At 53.5% G+C, this 20,359-nt stretch overlaps 1 protein-coding gene across 1 annotated transcript; it reads left to right on the top strand.

Moving 5' to 3' along the window:
• Nucleotides 1-15,152: 15,152 nt before the first annotated feature.
• On the top strand, nucleotides 15,153-16,729 carry TMEM271 (transmembrane protein 271). The gene has a single exon (XM_066385316.1). The coding sequence runs from the start codon at nucleotides 15,175-15,177 to the stop codon at nucleotides 16,270-16,272; it is 1,098 nt and encodes a 365-aa protein (XP_066241413.1). The 5' UTR covers nucleotides 15,153-15,174; the 3' UTR covers nucleotides 16,273-16,729.
• Nucleotides 16,730-20,359: the final 3,630 nt, after the last annotated feature.

Here is a 20,359-nt window from a genome sequence, read left to right as displayed (position 1 = left end):
AGCTCAGGGGTTCCTGTCTGTGGCAGGGGTCAGGTGGGGGGAGGTGGCCCTTTGTGCCTGGCCCCCCAGGTCACCTTGGTGCCCAGACCTGGGATCAGGTCTGCTGGGCGGGTGCTGTGGCACCAGCCCTGCCTTGGGGAGATGCACCCCAGCCCCAGGCAAGGATAGGGGCTCTTCTGAGGGCGCAGGAGGCCAGCGGATACAGCTTGGACCCCAACCCCACAGAGGGAGTTAGGGACAAGAGAGAAATGTGCCCCTTTCTCGGGCTTGGAAGTAGGAGGGCCTCACAATACTTTCCCTGTCTCCGCTGGCAAAGGGGCAGCCTGGGGCATTCAGTCCTCCAGGTGAGGGGTCTGCACCGGACAGTCGGTCACCGGACACACAGCAGTGCTTCTTCGTTAAGACAAGGGCCCTTAGGTCAGCTGTCTGGTCGAACCCCACCTCCTGTCTCTCCTCTGCTTAATTCCTACTTACTGTGCACCTCTGTCTGTCCACAGCCACATCGTTGTGTTTTACAAATGAAATTGTTCCTGAACACCCAAGCCTGAAACAGGGGTCCATGCGCATGGACGACAGGCCCCTCTTGCCACGGCCTCTATCCATCTGCCCTGGGCATGACCAGGGGTTGGCTTCTCTGCGAGCCGTGGTGTGGAAAAAATGGTTGAAGTACAAAAGGACAACTCACCGCCTGTCTGTGTCACACTCCTGCTGCAGGAGTGCCCTTCACAGGAAAGAGCGAGGAAGTGTGTACCTGCGTCGGTGTGCTGGGTGTGCATGTGTAGGCCCACGGACTGCTGGGAGGCTGAGGGTAGGAGCTCTGTCGATGGTGTGAACCGACGTGCCATAGCTCAGCAGAGCCCGGCAGCACTGGGCATTCAGGACTTGCCTTCCGAAGCAGCAGCAGTGAACGGTGCAGAGGGACGGCAGACGGATCTGGGCCCCTCACAGACACGGACCTCAGCGGAAGGAAACAGGCCACAATTGCTTTCTCTTCTTTGTGTAGCTTGTGTCTGCGCTGTGACCATAATTTTCACCTGGACACGGGGTTTGTGTGTGATTCTGACCTGTACTGAGCTTGGCTGGTAAAATTGTGTGTGTGTGCATGTGAGTGTGTGCACATGGGGCCCAGGGGCGCCTCTTGTGCTTGGACAAGTTTTCTCAGCACAGGCTCTGTCCCAGGGACCTCTGGGGAGCTCTGGGCCCTGCAGCTGTGACAGCCACAATGGGCCCAGCTGGCTGGTCGCAGACGCGGGTGCTGTGACGTTCCTGCCTCCGCTGAGTCATCAGCCAGTTCCTTTCAGGGAACTGCTCCAAGGTCCCCCACTTTTCCTAAAAATAGTGGATTCTGACTGGGGGGTGGGTCCGGGGGGGCACTGTGCTTGGATCCGGGATCTGCAGTCACCTCGCTCTGAATTCAGCCCTCCAACAGCCTCCAGAGCATTTCCAGGGCCTTGCTTCCAGGCGCCTGGTGTCCAGACCCGGGAATGTGGGACAAGCGATGAGGCACCGTCACGCGGAGTGGCCAGGGAACTGGGCCTGTGGGGGCACTTCCCAGCTCCTCGTCCTCGGCTCGTCTCCGCCCTGAGGCCCACTCTGGGTGCTGCAGCCCACCCTCCAGACCCTGACAGCCACCCACCTCTGTTCTCTCCATCTTCTCCGATGGAGATGGCCAAGGAAAACAGCATAAAGCGCAAGGGGGCTGCAGCAGGCGGAACTCATAGACTGGGCTCACAAAGACGGTGAGCTCACGGGCATGTCACCCTTGTGACTGACAGAAGTCTATAGAAGGAATGGCCTTGTGTGCCGGCTGGTGGCCTTGTAACTCTGCCCGCTGCTGGCTGGCACTGGAAGGAGCCCACACTGACCTGGCCCTCAGCTGACATAATCCAGGGAAAGGGGTTAAACTCTGTCAGGCTCACAGAATTCTAATGGTTCTGCCTCACTCAGTCAAAAAGGACCAGTGCTTGGATCACCAGCCAGGTAGTGCTCAGCCTCCATGAGGGGGGCTGCCAGGGTGTCGGGGTGCTTGGGGGGGCAGGGGAGCGGGAACAAACGCCTCTCAGTACCCCAAGGGACAATTAACTTCTACCTTTTGTTTGTTTGTTTTTTAACCTGGAATCTGGCAACGTGACCTCATTTGTAAATAAAGTCCCTGCAGACGTAACCAATGTGAGATGAGGTTATTTGGGATCATACTAGGTCCTAATCCCAGACTGGTGTCTTCGCAAGAAAAGACAGAGAGGACGAGACCACTCAGGATTGGAGGCAGAGATGGAGTGATGTGTCTAAAAGCCAAGGGACTCTAAGTACTATACCAGTCACCACGGGAGCTGGAGAGAGGCCAGGACCCAATTCCCCCTCCGGTCCCGGAGGAAGCCAGGGAACCCAGCCTCTGGGCTGCCTCCAGGGAGAGAAATAGCACATTTAAGTCCCCACGTTCAGTCTGTGGGTAGGTTGCCCTCGGAGACCAGTGTGGACAACGAGTGGGTCAGGTTCGCCTCTGGACTGTTGTCTGCCACCACAGCCTCATCGTTTTAGCCACTGACTGGTTGAAGACCAGCTCTGGACCATTCCGGTGGCTTTCCGACAACTACCAGCAGTGTAGAGGAGACCACCTAGCAGCGGTGGCCAATCAGGGTCCCTCCCTTCCAGGTACGCACAGGGGCTGCCTTGGTGCACCTGTCCCGGTGAGGGCAAGTCCGAGGCAGAGCCAGGGCCACAGAGGGCAGAGTGGGAGGATGGTCAGGGACAGAGCGGGACCGCGCCCTTCTCCGCGGTTGTCCACGTCAGCCCTGCGAGCAGCTCCTCTGCGCCCCGTGCAGGTTTTGTACTCGGCAGGCCACCCTGAGGAAGCAGAGCCAGGGCCACAGAGGGCAGAGTGGGAGGATGGTCAGGGACAGAGCGGGACCGCGCCCTTCTCCGCGGTTGTCCACGTCAGCCCTGCGAGCAGCTCCTCTGCGCCCCGTGCAGGTTTTGTACTCGGCAGGCCACCCTGAGGAAGCAGAGCCATTAGCACAGAGAGGGAAGGGGGACATTTGCAGGGACCGTTGAGGTGGCTCTGGAGCTGAGACGTTTCCCATCTGCCATTTGGAGACTGGGGGAGCCAGCCGCGTTCCAGCCCTCGTGGGGTCCAGCTCAGCTTCCTGCCTCCCACCTGTCCCAGCCTGGCCTTGTCACATTGGGTGAGGCTTTCTGCTTTCCTGAACCCACCCACTCCCTGCTACTCTCACCTGGGAACACCCTCACTAAGCCACCCAGAATAATGTTTAGCCAAATACCTGGCACACCATGGCCTGGCAGAGTGGATACGAAAGTCACAGTTATGTAGAGGTCAGCTACTAGACCCCACCAGGCCAGCTCTGATCCCCAGACCTCTGCAAGTCGGACTCAGAGGCAGTGCCTTCTGCTCTGACATCAAACACAGTCTGCCAGGGGCAGCTGCCCCTGATGCACCTGGACACAGGGGCTGGGGCTGAGCTGGCCCTGGTCCTGGATGGGGTTATTGTCCCTTCTGCTCAGTCGTCCAAGTAGAGGCCCCCAGCTCCACCCTGCCCCGGACCACCTGAGATCACTACCGGCACCACACTCACAGGATGGGAGCACTATCACACCACATGGGGCAGCCTCACAGACGCGGCTGGCGGTGCCCAGGTGGCTGTCCTGGAGCAAGCTGTGGTGAGTCGGCACCCGGCCATCCCCGCTGTGGTCAGGTCCTGCTCAGAGCATCCAGGACATCAGAAGAAACCAGCTCTAACAGCCTCAAACAGTAAGGAGACGTGTTGTCCCATGCACCCCACATTCAAGGTTGAGTAACCAGTGTTAGATGGCGGTCCCTGTGGCTCTGGGGGTCCCCTGCTGGTGGCAGTGGCAGTCAGGGTTGCAAGTGCCCAAGTCAGCCAGGAAACCCCATGTGCCGACTGGCTTAACCTGGGCCCCCAGGCAGTCACCGAGTCCAGCTGAGCCCGCCTCTAAGCTGGGAGGGACTCCAAAGAGTCATGGGCTTCATGCAATGGGTTGCTTATAGCCCAGCCCATGTAACGCAGACTCTGTGGCTGCAAAGCCTGAAACATTCACCATCTGGCCCTTGATAGAAATTGTTTGCTGGCCGCAGGTTGAGGTTAATCAGAGCCCTCCCCTGAGCTACCTGGACAGGAATGGAGTCTGAAGGACACTGGGTCTTATCAGCATCCGTGGCATCTGCCCGGCGGGCCCTGAGCAGATACTGTGGCACCCAGGGGGACTGGAGTTCACTGCAGGTGTGGCTCCCCTTGCCGTCCCGTCTGTCAGTCAGGCAGGGAGGTGGGCACGTTCTGAGTCTGGAATCTCAGCCTGGGACTCGTCGTAGGAAGTGAGCCCAGGAGATGGACTAAATGCCTTAGAGAACAAGAAAAAAAGGAGTAACTGCAGTGTGACAGGAACTCTCCAGTGATTATCACAGACCCAAGGACTAAGAGGGACGTTTAAAAGTCCCGTGACTAAATATTCTGGCTCAAAGGACCAGTCTGCTCAGAAGAAACTGTAGCCGGAAGTAAGGAGGCCTCAGGACCTGGAGCTGGAATAAAATATTGTACTACTGCTCAGCTTGGATCGCAAAGGCAGTGACTAACTCTCCGCTAAGAGGATTAGGCTCCACCCCCTCCACCCTCACAACTGACCTCCGCAACTGACCTGTGGCTTTGGCTAATGGAACAGGAGAGGAAGGGAGACTCACTTCTCTATAGCCATGGGGTAGGTCCATCATGGCCCTTTATCCCTTGTTCATAAAAGCATGGCCATTTCCCCCTGTTGGGGTCCTAGGACAGAGAAAACATACCACAGCTCTGCAACCATGAAATGTGAGTGAAGAATAGTTTGGTTGTTGTTAGCCAGAGAGTTGTGTTAATCATGTTCTCCAGTTCTTGAGACATCATCGTCAGTGTGCCTGCATGTTCCCTCTTTTGTCTTATTTTATCTCTCCATCATAGTTATCTATCTACCATCATCTATCCATTCACCATCCATCTACCATCCACTATCTGTCTATCCATCCGTCCATGCATCCATGCATCCATCCATTCATCCACCCACCACTGATCTATCCATCCATCAACCATCCACCATATGCCCTCCCAGCTCCTGTCTTCAAGTTCGACTAACCTGTCCAGCCTCTGCCATCCCAGAGCACCTTAAACATCCTGGGGGGAGTATAACTAAAAAGTGAAATTTTTTTGATAAATTTAAGTTCAAACTAGGAGATTCAATTTACTTTATTGTTATTTTAAGTCACTATACAATGTTTATAGCACAAAATGATTATGTAAGAAAAGAACTGTCTCAAATCAGAACTAGAAGAAGAGCCAAGTAAAGCCAAAGTAAGCAGAGAAAAAGACAATGATAAAGAAAAGCATAGAGCCTGACCAGGAAGTGGCACAGTGGATAGAGCGTCAGATTGCAAAGAATAGGATCCAGGTTCGAAGCCCCAAGGTCACCGGCTTGAATGTGGGCTCATCTGGTTTAAGCAAGGCTCACCAGCTCAAGGTCGCTGGCTTGAGCAAGGGGTCACTCAGTCTGCTGTAGTCTCCCCCCGCCCGCCACCGCACCCCGGTCAAGGCACATATGAGAAAGCAATCAATGAACAACTACGGTGCCACAATGAAGAATTGATGCCTCTCATCTCTCTTCCTTCCTGTCTGTCAGTCTCTATCTGTCCCTCTCTCTGACTCTTTCTGTCTTTGTCACAAAAAAATGAAAGAAAAGCGTAGAGATCAATGAGACAGAAAATAAAAACTAAAGGAAATAATAAAAACCAAACACTAACTTCTTAAAATTTTTAAAGAACAAGTAAATTTATTTCTTTATTTTTTACAGAGACAGAGAGTCAGAGAGAGGGATAGACAGGGACAGACAGACAGGAACGGAGAGAGATGAGAAGCATCAATCATTAGTTTTTCGTTGTGCGTTGCAACACCTTAGTTGTTCATTGATTGCTTTCTCATATGTGCCTTGACCATGAGGCTACAGCAGACCAAGTAACCCCTTGCTGGAGCCAGCGACCTTGGGTTCAAGCTGGTGGGCTTTTATTCAAACCAGATGAGCCTGCGCTCAAGCTGGCGACCTCGGGGTCTCGAACCTGGGTCCTCTGCATCCCAGTCCGACGCTCTATCCACTGCGCCACCACCTGGTCAGGCTAATTTTTTTTTTTTAATTTATTAATTTTAGCCAGAGAGGAAGGAGGAGAGAGAGAGAGAGGAACATAGATCTGTTCCTGTATGTGCCCTGACCAGGGAACAAACCAGCAACCTCTGTGCTTCGGACCAGTTCTCTAACCAACAGCACTATCCAGCCAGGGCCAAAACACTACTTTTTAATGATCAAATATATTAATAGGCCCTCCCTGGCCGGTTGGCTCAGCGGTAGAGCGTTGGCCTGGCGTGCGGGGGACCCGGGTTCGATTCCCGGCCAGGGCATATAGGAGAAGCGCCCATTTGCTTCTCCACCCCCCCCCTCCTTCCTCTCTGTCTCTCTCTTCCCCTCCCGCAGCCAAGGCTCCATTGGAGCAAAGATGGCCTGGGCTCTGGGGATGGCTCCTTGGCCTCTGCCCCAGGTGCTAGAGTGGCTCTGGTAGCGGCAGAGTGACGCCCTGGAGGGGCAGAGCATCGCCCCCTGGTGGGCAGAGCGTCGCCCCTGGTGGGCGTGCCGGGTGGATCCCGGTTGGGCGCATGCGGGAGTCTGTCTGACTGTCTCTCCCTGTTTCCAGTTTCAGAAAAATACAAAAAAAAAAAAAATATATATATATATATATATATATATTAATAAACATATAGACAAATTGATCAAGAAAAACCACACAAATTACCAATATCAGAAATGAAAGAGGAAATTTCACTAGATTCTAGAGGTATAAAAAATTAAAATAGTTTTTAAAAACATTTTATTTCTTCAGTTTGGTTTTGTTTTTTGTATTTTTCTGAAGTTGGAAACAGGGAGGCAGTCAGACAGACTCCCGCATGTGCCCGACCGGGATCCACCCGGCATGCCCACCAGGGGCGATGCTCTGCCCATCCAGGGCATCGCTCTGTTGTGACCAGAGCCACTCTAGCGCCTGAGGCAGAGGCCACAGAGCCATCCTCAGCGCCCAGGCCAACTTTGCTCCAGTGGAGCCTTGGCTGCAGGAGGGGAAGAGAGAGACAGAGAGGAAGGAGAGGGGGAGGGGTGGAGAAGCAGATGGGCGCTTCTCCTGTGTGCCTGGGCCAGGAATCGAACCCGGGTCTCCTGCACGCCAGGCCGACGCTCTACCACTGAGCCAACCGGCCAGGGCTATTTCTTCAGTTTTATTGAGGAATATTTTCATGCAATAAAAATAACAGCTTATAGGGGAATAACGTGGACAACTCTATGCCAACAAATCTGATAATTGTAATGGACAAATTTCTCGAAAGACACTACTAGCATTCATTCCAGGGAAAGAATACATAGCCTGAAGAGCCCTAAACATATTTTAAAATTTAAATTTGTTAAAATTATCCCTTAAGAAAACTTTAACACCAGTTGGCTTCACAGGTGAACTGTACCAAAGACTTAAAGAAGAAACAATACCAACTCCACAGTCTCACAAAAAACAGAAAATGATGAGTCCTTCCCAACTCATTTCACAAAGTCAGTATCCCCCTGATACTAAATTAAGACAAAAACCGTACACGCAGAGAAAACTGTAAATAACACTTCTCATTAGTATAGACACAAAAATCCTCAATGAAATAACAGCAAATAAAATTCTATTTGTACAAAGGACAGTACATTACGAGTATCAGGAAAGGCAGCCACCTGCGTCTGGTCTTCCCACCCTTACTCAGCTGTGCAAGAACTGGCCTGGGCAGAGCACTTCCTCCCCAGGAGGCCCCTGTGCTGAGCTTGTCACCTGGTGTGGGAATGTCATGGCCTCCTTCAGACTCAGAGTGCTCTCTCGTTCTGGTTCAGCACGGGCACCCCCTGGCACCTGGCCAGCGGCACTGCCATGTCTGTGTGGTGCAGGCAGTGGACAGGTCTTCCTGCTGTGGCACAGGAAGGTGCACACCGGCTCCTGGCCACGAACCAGCTGCAGGAGGGCCTCCTGGCCCTGGGGGAAGGACACGCACAACAAAGGACCCTGTGTCACGTCTCTGTGTGAGAAGAGTTTGGCCGAGTTCTGTTTTCTTGTGGGCAGAAGTGTTTCTCCTCCTCCTGATGACAGGCGACAGATGCTACTTGTTTGACCATGACCAAGTGGGATTCACCTCAGGAATGCAAGGTCGGCTTAACACCGAAACTCAATAAACATAATTCACCATATTAACAGATTGAAAAAGAAAAAACATACAATAATCTAAATGTATACAATCAGAATTTTTTGACAAAATTTACTGATAAAAATGCTTAGAAACTAGAAATAGATTTCAACTTTATAAAAGTTATCTACATAAAACCTACAGCTTTCATAAGGATGAAAAAACAAATGTCTTCCCACTGAGATCACTCTCACTGCTTCTGCACCAGGGCCTCACTGAAGTGGGGAGCAAGAAAAAAAATAAAGGTGCCCAACCAGTGGTGGTGCAGTGGACAGAGCATCAGACTGGGATGCCGAGGACCCAGATTTGAAACCCCAAGGTCGCTGGCTTGAGTATGGCATCACTGGCTTGAGCATGGGATTATAGATGTGACACCAAGGTCGCTGACTTGAGCAATGGGTCACTCACTCTGCTACAGCCCCCCACCCCCTACCCTGGTCAAGGCACACATGAGAAAGCAATCAATGACCTACTAAGGTGCCGCAATGAAGACTTGATGCTTCTCATCTTTTTTCATTCTTGTCTGTCCCTCTCTCTCTGTCTCTGTTGCAAATAATTAATAATAATAATAACACATTTTAAAAATAAAACCACAATTAAGTATCATTGCAAATGCATCAGAATGGTCATTATTGTTCAACTTATCCACTGCTGACAATACTGAGGTTTGAGAATGAATGCAGCACCTGGAACTTAAAGGGCTGTGGATAGACACTCTGGAAGTTTGTCAGTTTCTTAAAAAGTTTAAACATAAACTTTGATAAAACCAAGTAACCCCACTTCTAAGTATATAAAGTAAAACCTATGTTCACAAAAGATTTATACATGAATGTTAATAACAACTTTATTCACAATAACTCCACATGAGGAAAAACTGTAATGTCCAACATTTTGTGAATAAATAAACCAATTTTGGTGGAATTCTACTCAGCAGTAAACACAGATGATTAAAAACAAAGCACTATGCCAAATGAAAGAATCCAGACATCAAGACTACAAGCTTTATGACTCGAGGTGCATGACATTTTATACTAAAACTATAGCAGCACAGAGCAGATGGGCCAGAGGAGAGGATGACTGAGAAGGGAAAGTTTGGGGTGAGGTGGGTGGGACAGTCCTGTGTCATGAATGTGGTGGTGACTAATATCGATGTGTACAACTGTCTAAAAAATCATTGAATTACACACTTAAAAGCACTGATTGTTATTTCATTTATGTAAATTGTATCTTAATTAAAAAGGGCACAAAAAGCTGAATGTATAGGTTACTCATGATTCCACCACAAATGCATGCCCAAGTGCGTCTGTGCACATGCTTAAGAAAGTTACAGGCCCTGGCCGGTTGGCTCAGCGGTAGAGCGTCGGCCTGGTGTGCGGGGGACCTGGGTTCGATTCCTGGCCAGGGCACATAGGAGAAGTGCCCATTTGCTTCTCCACCCCCCCTCTTTCCTCTCTGTCTCTCTCTTCCCCTCCCGCAGCCAAGGCTCCGTTGGAGCAAAGATGGCCCGGGCGCTGGGGATGGCTCCTTGGCCTCTGCCCCAGGCGCTAGAGTGGCTCTGGTCGAGGCAGAGCGATGCCCCTGAGGGGCAGAGCATCGCCCCCTGGTGGGCAGAGCGTTGCCCCTGGTGGGCGTGTGGGGTGGATCCCGGTCGGGCGCATGCGGGAATCTGTCTGACTGTCTCTCCCCGTTTCCAGCTTCAGAAAAATACAAAAAAAAAAAAAAAAAGTTACAATAACAACATTCATAATACCCTCAGACTAGACACAGTCGAACAGTGAAATGGATAAACTGTGGTAGTGAAAGTGAGTGAGCTACAGACTCGAACAACAATGGGGATAAATTTCACAGGTGCCAAGTCGGATGAAAGAAACTGGGCACATAACAATCATGCTCTATTGGTCGACGTAGATCAAGTTCAGAAACCCAAACTAAAACATTCAGGGGTACCCACCCAGGTGATAAACGTATAAGCAAACACAAGGACGTGGTTCCAAATGAGGCTGGCAGAGCCTTTGCTCGGTGGGAGGGTGGGCCCAATACTGTTTCTCGGTTTGGTGTTAAGTCTATAGATGGCCATTTACAAGCAAGCTGTTACATGTAGCTTCGTGGGCTTTTCTGTGCATCTTACATTTCACAAGATAAAAGCTTTAAAAATAATAATTCAAATACATTCTTGTGTCTTCAAGAACTCACTGTCCCTGGTTTTGCAAGAGTGAGGTCTTCAGATTAATCGTCACCTGTGCGGACTTGGCACGGGGATGCACGCACCATCTCTGTAACTGAAGGTCAGTAGTGACCATTCCTGGATAAAAGGGGGCTGAGAGTTAACAATGAAAGAAATTTTTTTTTTTTTACAGAGACAGAGAGAGAGTCAGAGAGAGCAGAGAGAGGGATAGACAGGGACGGACAGACAGGAACGGAGAGATGAGAAGAATCAATCATTAGTTTTTTGTTGCATGTTGCAACACCTTAGTTGTTCATTGATTGCTTTCTCATATGTGCCTTGACCGCGGGCCTTCAGCAGACCGAGTAACCCCTTGCTCGAGCCAGCAACCTTGGGCTCAAGCTGGTGAGTTTTTGCTCAAACCAGATGAGCCCACACTCAAGCTGGCGACCTCGGGGTCTCGAACCTGGGTCTTCCGCATCCCAGTCCGATGCTCTATCCACTGTACCACCGCCTGGTCAGGCTGAAAGAAAATTTTTGAGTACTTAGTTAAAAAGATAGAGGAGAAATACACTGAAAGATAAATGATAAATTAGAAAAATAATTGGAATCAGCCAAATTAGTTGAAGTCAGTACTCTACGAGACTGGATTTCAAACAGTAATAGATATGTAAATATTAAAATGTGAATTAAAGGTGAAAGGGAAAATATTCCCTACTTGACACATGATTACCATCGTAAGTAGGAAAAAAACCCACATGGTGGTTTATTTTTTAATTTATTTTTTATTAAATTTATTGAAGTGACATTGGTTAATAAAATTATATAGGTTTCAGGCATACAATTCTATAATACACCATCTGTCTATTGCATTGGTATGTTCATCACCCCAAGTCAAGTCTGCTTCCAACACTACTTATCCACAATATAGGGGAATAAACACCCGACAGTTTAAAAGCCTAATCTCTGGGCTTGGGTTTCCTGTGTGTAGAAGGGCAGTGATGTGTCGTCCCACATGGCAGTGCTACAAGGGTCCCTGGAAATGTGCTTGGCACATAGTGGGCTCTGAGATTTCTACAGTAATCTATTTCTCTTTGCCCAACAACCAGTAGAAAGTCATTTTTCACTAGGGTGGTGCTTCTTTCTCGAGCGAATGCCCTAATCACCCAATTGTGAACCTCACCTGTCTGAAGTCCCTCTGGGCAGCTAAAAAGAGGGGGCGCTGTGCTGCAGGTGGCTGGGAGGGAAGAGGCCTTAGCTGAGTGGAGGTTGGGAAAACATTCCTCCAGAAAGCAAGGGAATCAGTTTTCGAAATGTGCATGGTTTGTTTCAATTTACACCCCTGGTTATAGGTGTCTGAAAGCAACAGCGGTCCTCATGGTGAAAGATGGGCAGTTATAGGGTCCCTGTGAATCCAACAGACACCCTATAAGGAAGCTTTGTATGACAGGATCACAAACTGCCACCCCCTCCTCCTGTGGACACAGACATTCACTAGGGAAGACAGCTGACTCTCAACTGAGTGCCAGGCAGTGAGGGGGGCAGTGGTAACCCCAAGGTTGCAATAACGGTGACGAGCAGCATGATGGGGACAGGGCTCCACCTGTGCCCCCCACGCATGCCTCCATTTCCCCAGCCCATGTGGCAGTGCTCTGTCTAAAACACACACCGACACCCCTTGCCTTTCCAGGGTCTCCCCATTCTCAGGATGAAGCTGAACTGGCACAGCTCAAGGGCATTCATGATGGAGCACCTGCTGGCCACCCTCAACCCCAACTTTTCTCAAATTCCTCCCCTCTCCCCAGGGCCTTTGCACTCTCTCTTCCCGGCTCCCTCACCTCAACACCAGGTGGTGCTTTTCCTATCTGCTGGCCTGGCGGGTGTTACCTGGCCCTGTTCTCCCTGTGAGAACTGGACTGACATATAGATTCTGTCACATGACAGAGTGGCCTCTCAACCACTTATTTGCTTATCCATTCATTCTGTGCGTGCAGCCAGGGCAGCGAGGAGTCTTGATGGTGTGTGCAGGGGAGGCAAGCTGGATATGGACCCTGCCTGCACTGACCTCCCCACCTGGTGAGACCACAGTAAGATCCTGCCTGCAACCTGTGGGCTCTGCCAGGGCCTGAGGGCAGGGAGCTAGTGGGGGAAAGTGAGATGGGGTGTAGGGATGGAGTGGAAGCAGGGGAGCAGGAGGGGCAGGGAGGTCGGGGTTCCCAAGGAGGCGGTGTAGAGGCTCCACACCGCAGACTTATTCAGGGGAAGAAGCCGCTGTGAAGTCACCAGAGCTACTGCCTCAGAGTTTGTTCAGACTGAGTAAGAAAGCTCACACAAAGCATGTATTACAGTGTCCGGAGGAGAGCAGGCACCAGACAGAAATTAGTTACTCTTAAGTGAGGTCATGCTAAGATCTAAGACCCGAAAAGGCAGGAGAGGGGTGAGGACGTGGCAAGGGGAACACACTGCAGAAAGAGAGAACACAGCACATGCGAAGGCTCTGTGGCAGGAAGAGGCTGGGTGAGGATGCGGAGCAGGGAGGCGGTGTGTGTGGAAGTGTCTAGTGGAGTGTTTGGGGGGTTTGGCGCTGGAGGAGAGAGAGGCCAGACCTCCTGCCCAGCCTGGCGCGGGTCTTGCTGCCGCAAAGCCGCTCCCTGCAGCACCCCTCCCCCACCCGCAGGGTTCACTTCCGCCCCCAAAGCCTAATCGATCTAGCTGCGGCGGCAGCGTCAGGAACGGAGAAGCTGCTTCCTCCTTCTCCACCGAGGTGCCTGCAAACCTCGTCGCCCTGGAAACCGAAATAATCTTTGCAAGTCAGCTCATGGCAACTCCGCTCACCCGCGTGGGTGCCACGATTATTAAACAAGCTGATTTACACACTGTCCTTTTAAAACCCATACGCCCCAAGTGTGAAAGAAGGCTCACTATTCCCCCTGTTCTGGGAAGTCGTCACGCGTGAGGAGAACAGAACGAGGAGATTCGGTTGCTGTTCTAAAATCTGCAGTCCCTGCTAAAAATACTGCGAAACCTGCTCTTTCCCGCTGCGACCGCCGTTGGAGTCAGTCCCCCGCAAATGTGCCGAGAGCCACGGAACGGCCTTCGCAGATTCACGGGGCAGATGGTTTCCGTGAAAGGTGGGCGAGGGGCCCCTGCGCGCGCGCTGCCCGGCTACTGTGGGCGCGGCTTTGTCCAGACGCGAGGAGCCGCGGGGGCTGTGCCCCTGCTCACCGGGCACCAATGATACTCTGCGCGTGGAGGGCGTGCGGCTGCGCGTTCTGGGGGTGTCTCCAAAACAGAACTTGCAAGTGGGTGGTAGGAACGGAGGTGTGTTCTCACAGCACCCCTACACAAACGCGCGCGCGCGCACACACACACACACACACACACACACACACACACACACACTCAGCCGCGTTCCCTCGCTGCAGCCACGCCTGCCTCTCCAGCACAAAGTTATTTAACGCTGCAATTAGCAGGCAGGGTGAGTCACCCGCTCCCCCGGCCTCCGGCTGCGGCGGCAGAGACGGCGTGGAAGGACCGGGCGCAGGCCCAACCTCTCGGCCCGGTGAACCCTCCGAGGGCCTTCCAGAGACCCCTCCCCAGGCCTGCCTTCAGGAAGAGGAGGGAGTGCCCAGAGCGGCCTGGGAGAAGGCCATCTCTCCCGCCCCACCCATCCCCACGCCCATCTTGAGATCTCTCGGTCGGAATGAGGCGATTTTACCACCCCCTTCCCAGTTCCCATCAGAATGTGAACTGCCTTCTAATGAATTAACTCACAACCACTCCCGTCCGGGGGAGACTGCTGCGTGACCCGGGGGAAGGGCTTATCCAAGGTTCTTCTGCCTGAGGTGTCACCTCTACCCCCCCCCCCCCCACACACACACACATCACACACGCTTTTCAGGCCGCGGCGGCGGGTCTCAGCCCCGCGCTCCTCCTCCCCCACCCCTGCATCTACACTCACGCCCCATCCCCGTAGCACCCTTGCCGACCCCTTTCCCGGGCTCCCTCCCCCTTTCTCCAGACTCGCCCCATCCTATCCCGCAACCCAACTCTCCCCCGTGGACCCCCGAGCACCGCGTTCCTCTCTGCCCCGTTGCGCGTCACCCCTGCCTGCTAACTTCCTCAGGCTCCGTGGCTGCTGGCAAGCGGGTGGCCCGGGAGTGCGGTCCCCGCCGGGGACGCGTAGACGTGTCGGCACGGGAGGTGGGAGGTGTTGGGGGTGGGGCCTGGGGGGCCCTGAGTAGAGTCCCGGGGTTGGGAGTGGTGTCGCCTAAGCGGCCAGGGGCGCCCACACCCGAGAAAGGTGGAGAGACGCGCGGGGTACACCTTTCCTTGGGGAGGCTGCAGAGGGTCGTCCTAGGGGCTGCGGAGCCCGGGGGGCGGAGGAGGGCGGCGCCTGGGCCGAGAGCTCAGGGCCGCGGGCGGGGTGCCGTGAGCGGAGCGTCCTGGGAGGGGCGCCGCGGGCTGGGGAAGGGGCGCGCGCCCTGCGGATCTCTGCGCCGCATCGGTTCCCGGCGCGGGGCCGCGGCGGCGGCGGCGGGAGGCGGAGGATGCGGGCTCCGGCGGCGGCGCGGGCCCGGGAGGACGCGGGAGGATGAGGAGGAGGCCGGCGGTCCGGCCGCGCGGCGCCGGGAGGAGGCGCAGGCGGCGGGGGCGGCGGCGGGCGGCGGCGGGCGCGCGGGGTGCGGGCCGGCTCGGGCGCGGAGGATGAAGTGGAGCGTCCGCGGGGCCTGCGCCGCGCTCTCCTCCTGCCTCCTGCTCGCTTGCGCGCTCAGCGCCGCCGCCGTCGGCCTCAAGTGCTTCTCGCTGGGCTCGGAGCTCCGCGGGGAGCCTTTCCGGCTGGGGGCGGCCGCCGGCGCCTTCTACTCGGGGCTGCTGCTGGCCGCCGGCCTCTCGCTGCTCGGCGCCGCCCTGCTCTGCTGCGGGCCCCGGGACGCGCCTCTCGCGGGGCCGGGGCCAAGCTCGGGGCTCGGGGTCCCCGCGCCCCCGGCAGACGCTCCAGAGGCCGCGTCGGGCGAGCCGGGGCCGGTGAACAGCCAGAACCTGCTCCTGCTCGGCGTTCTTGTCTTCATGCTCGGGGTCCTCAGCGCCTTCGCGGGCGCCGTGATCGACGGCGACACCGTGTCCCTAGTGGAACGCAAGTACTCCCACTACTGCCTGCCGCCTCGCGCGCCGGCCGCGGCCCCAGGCCCTGCGGCCGCCGCCCCCGGACCGGCCCCGGGCGCGCAGCGCGCGCGCAGCACCCTGGACAGCGCCACGTCCGCCAAGTGCCGCCAGCTGAAGGACTACCAGCGCGGCCTGGTGCTCTCCACCGTCTTCAATGCGCTGGAGTGCCTCCTGGGCCTGCTCAGCCTCCTGCTGGTCAAGAACTACAGGTCGTCGCAGGCCCGCCGCGGCCGGCGCGGCCGGCGGAGGGGAGGCCGGGCCCTAGCGCGGCCCCGCGGCGGCCTCGGGCTCCGCGCGCAGCCGCCAGCCTCCCGTGTGCGGCGTGGCCGGCGTGGCCGGCGGGGCCGGCGGCTGCAGCCGCGCCCGAGTGAAGCTTCTATCCTGTCTCCGGAGGAGTCGGACTTCACTGCCCCGGGGGACTGTGCGAGCTTCGTGGTGCACCATGCGGTCTCCTACATCAACGTGGGCGTCTTCCACCCGTCGGACGAGGCGGGTGTGGAGGTGTGCTGCGGCGGGCACCCGTCCGTGGAGCTGCCGGGGTACGCGCCCTCGGACCCTGACCTCGATGCCTCCTACCCCTACTGCTGCCGGCCGCCCTGCGAGGCGGCGCGCCCCTGGGAGCCGAGCCGGGCCTGCTGAAGCGCCGGCCGACCCGGGACGGACGGCGCCCGCGCGCCTCCCCACACGCCACCGCAGCGGGTGGGAACCGGGGCTGTCGGGGCGCAAAGTCAGGACTCCCGTGGTGTCACATCTCCAGAGGCTGTCTGGACCCGCGCCCTCCTCCAAGGCCTCCCCGCCACGAGACTGGTCCTCCAGTATTATCACTTCTGTGTCTGGGAGGTTCCTCTTCTTTTCTGTGTTCATATCCGGATTCCATTTTAAAGTTTACAATACATGTTTGGGGTTAGCGCCCCCATCGCACTCCTTTTGGCAAGTCCGTTCCCTGGGGCGATGCTCCCAGGTCCCCGGGTAAGAGTTCACCGGGGCGAGCGAGGGTGATTCCTCCGGAAGGAAGACACCTCGCCTGAGAGGGACAGAAGGACCACTTCAGGAATGAAACACGTGAGAAGCACCCGACAGCAACACTTTGTACACGGATGTGCCTGCTTTTGTCAATACTTTCTTACTGTAAAGCTCCATAAACAGTGAAAATGTTTGGTAAATTTATTGCAATTTAAAATTGGTGAGTTCATTTATTAAATTAATTGCTACATTATTGGAGTTAGAGGGTATCTACACACAGATCAGTTTGGGGGGAAATTATTGAATTCATCAGACAGATGTGAACTCTAACAGTTGTATTTGGCTTGCAGGTTGACTAAACCCAACTTCTTTTTGAAGTGAACTTTCTGTGCATACAAGGTCCCATACATGTCTTTTTTTTGAAACTGGTGATGAGGTTTCTACAGCAAAGCTGAGCTTATTTTTGGTTAAGACACATGACTAGCCCAGTTCTATTTTGGAAAATCACAGTCATAGTTTTTCTGGTAAAGATTATTTTTCTGTTGATTAATTCACTAATCTCGTAATTTGAACATTATAACATTTCACTTAAAATGCATCCCTTAATTGATGTGAATGAAGGTCATAGTTTTAAATCATTAGGCTATATGTGTGTACATATTTATGCACACAGTATGAAATTAATTCCAAATGATGGCGAAGAAGATGGTGAGGTGAGGGTCCATCCAGTCTGGTTGGCTGGTTCAGAGTCAGGCAGGCCCAGAGTTGCAGGGAAAAGACGATTCTACTTCCACAAGCTGGAATTGTAGTGTCAGGCAGATATGCTCTTACTCTGAACTTGCCCAGAGGAGACCCCACCCTGACCAAAGGGTACATGACTCATGCCAGTCAAGGTGGGGTCACACCAGTGCTCTGCCCTTGAGGTGAGAAAAACAGAAGAAATAATGTTTATTTATGGAGTTTAGGGTCTACTTCTAAATGTGAGAAAGTACCCAAATTTAGGGATGGAGGTGGAGTTTCCAAGTGCAGACTCTAGCATGAGACCTCTCCTCATCTCCCAGGAGTCCTGGCGTTGGCAGGTCACCTGGACTCTGGTGACCAAGGTCCCTGCCTGGCCGGGACCTGGTCGGGCTACCCAGCTGCAGAAGAGGCTGCTAGAGAGGAGTGGAGACCTGTCACCATTCAGCGGTGACAGACACAGCAGCCTGATGCTTAATTACTGTCAAACTCAGATATCTGATCAAAGAGGCAATGAGTCAATGTCCTCTCCTTTAGACACTGATGTCACCCAAGGAGACAGGGTCATTCATGTCCAGTTTCCTAGGTTCTCACCCACAGGTCTCTTAGATGCTTGTCTATATTAGTCCTCTGGATGTAGCCAAGCTGAGGGCATAGACCAAGCAGTCCCCCTACTTGGCCTCTACCCTGCCCCCATATCAACAGCCCACTGGCCATCAACCTAAAGTCAAATGTGATAAGTGGCAGCAAAAGTGCTTTAAAAGCATTTTTCCCATCTGCCTAAGCCAAACCAATCAGGATCTGCGAGGCATCTCCTGCTTCCCAAGCAAGGCTTCTCAAAGCTGCCCAGCAGAGGTCCCAATGTGGACCCAAGGTGGGGGCGCAGGGTCCGGCCGGAGCACACATGGGAACAGGGACGTAAGACAGCAGACCTCCCCAGACCCTTGTTCTCTGAGATGTTTCATTTTACCCGATCTGTGCAGCTTGCATGTTAGATGCCTTATGAGTCCCAGACTTGCATCAATATCAGTAGCCTCTCTAAAGTTTCAGACTTTTCTTGCAATGGAACAGAAGGCAGAGCTGATGGGCAGGCATGGTTGGTGCTGGAGCCAGCAGCATCCTTATGTCTGGGCGTCTGGCTGGGCACCAGGGAGTGTCTGGGCCCAGAGAGCTGCTGGGCCCCTAGTCAACTTCTATGTGACCAAAACACTCGGGGACATTTTTAAAGACGTAAATGTTTCTAACTTCACAAATACTTTTCACCTCACTTTGTAGAGACTGATAGAATGACATGCGATATCAGGGTTTTATTTTTTAAAATCTACAGGAAACAAAATCCCAAATAGCCCTAAGCTGAAGTTGTTCCCGAGACCAGCACCCAGGGAAATGGGGGAGATCATAGGCTTCCGAGCCGTTGTGTAACCAGGACCAGCCCCCTCGTGGCCCCACTGGGCTCGTGAAGGTTATTCCATTGAACGCAGCGCTTGATTCGCACCCATTCCACTCTCTGAAAGTTTAAGTTACTTGTTTAGAATTGATTCTTTACGTTTTTTGGAAAATAATGTCAGTTTTTGGACCCTCCTTAGAATAGGTCTCATTCTACTTCTCAGAATAATAATCAACTCTTGGTCTCGGCTCCACCAGGCCAAGAGTGTATCATTACGATGAAATACCAAAATTAAATACACTTTAGCATTTTTACATGGCTTAATGCTGAGATTGTAAGTTGTTATTTTAAATATAAAAGTTGTTTACTTTTAAGGGAATAATATAATTAAGAAAACACATGATGTGGTCACCACACAAACTACACTATCTGCAGATAGACGGACAGACGCTCCCAAGGTCTCAGGCAGCCGGGTTCACATGCTTCTTAGAGGGAGTGCTCTGCCCTTGGCAACACAAATCTGAACCACACAACTGAATTTTTTTTACTAAAATTCAATTATATTTTTAAATTAAAAATCATTTAATTTAAAAAATAAGTCAAATGGTGTTTATGGTAAAGATTGAACTACTGGTGATTAATTTTTTTATTCCTGGCTGGTGTCAAGACCCAGCACAGGCAGAAGCCTCAAACATGCACACAGACACACACACACAAGTGCACACCCACACACACAGAAGCACACATGCATACACATGAGACCGTGCACATGCACACATACACAGGAGCACATACAAACACAAAACCACAGGTGTGTACACACACATACACACATGTGCACAGCACACACTCATATACACACATGCACACACACACTGCCTCCTGGCCATGTCAGAGGGCCAGGCCAGCAGCCTTGCCCGGGGCACCCAGGACTCCAGTGCAGCCTGTCTGGAGGGGGGGCCTGGCTGTGGACTGCACACCCCTGCCGCAGCACCGTCGGATAGGGACATGTCTTGGAGGGTAGCTTGCTGGAGTGGAGCTGCCTGTTGGCCTGCACTCTCTGTCACAGCCAGGTGGCACAGGCTGGTGGGGTGCCCCCTCTCCTGGATGCCAGCACAGACCAGCACAGCAAACCGTGTTGGAGCTACACTGGGGTCAGGGTAAGTGGTGGGGGCCAGGCCTCTGGGTGGGTCCATGTTGCACAGACATGTGCTTGTTTACTGCTGACTCTTGTGGTCACCTTCAGGTCCAGCTCCCCATCTGAACAAGGGCTGTGTACGTGCCACACTGTCCTGCGGTGCCCTCAAGGTTATTATTGCCCCAAAGCACTGTTTTCTCACCAAGATGTGAAAGAAAATCAATAAATGACAGGGACCTTAAGAAGATGAGTTTGGGGCCCTGGCCGGTTGGCTCAGTGGTAAAGCGTCAGCCTGGCGTGCAGGAGTCCTGGGTTCGATTCCCGGCCAGGGCACACAGGAGAAGTGCCCATCTGCTTCTCCATCCCTCCCCCTCTCCTTCCTCTCTGTCTCTCTCTTCCCCTCCCGCAGCCAAGGCTCCACTGGAGCAAAGTTTGCCCGGCGCTGAGCATGGCTCTGTGGCCTCTGCCTCAGGTGCTAGAATGACTCTGATTGCGGCAGA

This window comes from Saccopteryx leptura, chromosome 5 (genome assembly GCF_036850995.1).
Source record: "Saccopteryx leptura isolate mSacLep1 chromosome 5, mSacLep1_pri_phased_curated, whole genome shotgun sequence".
Classification (NCBI taxonomy): Eukaryota; Metazoa; Chordata; class Mammalia; order Chiroptera; family Emballonuridae; genus Saccopteryx; species Saccopteryx leptura.
The sequence above is the reverse complement of the archived record's forward strand: the minus strand, read 5'-3'. Positions and strand labels throughout refer to the sequence as shown.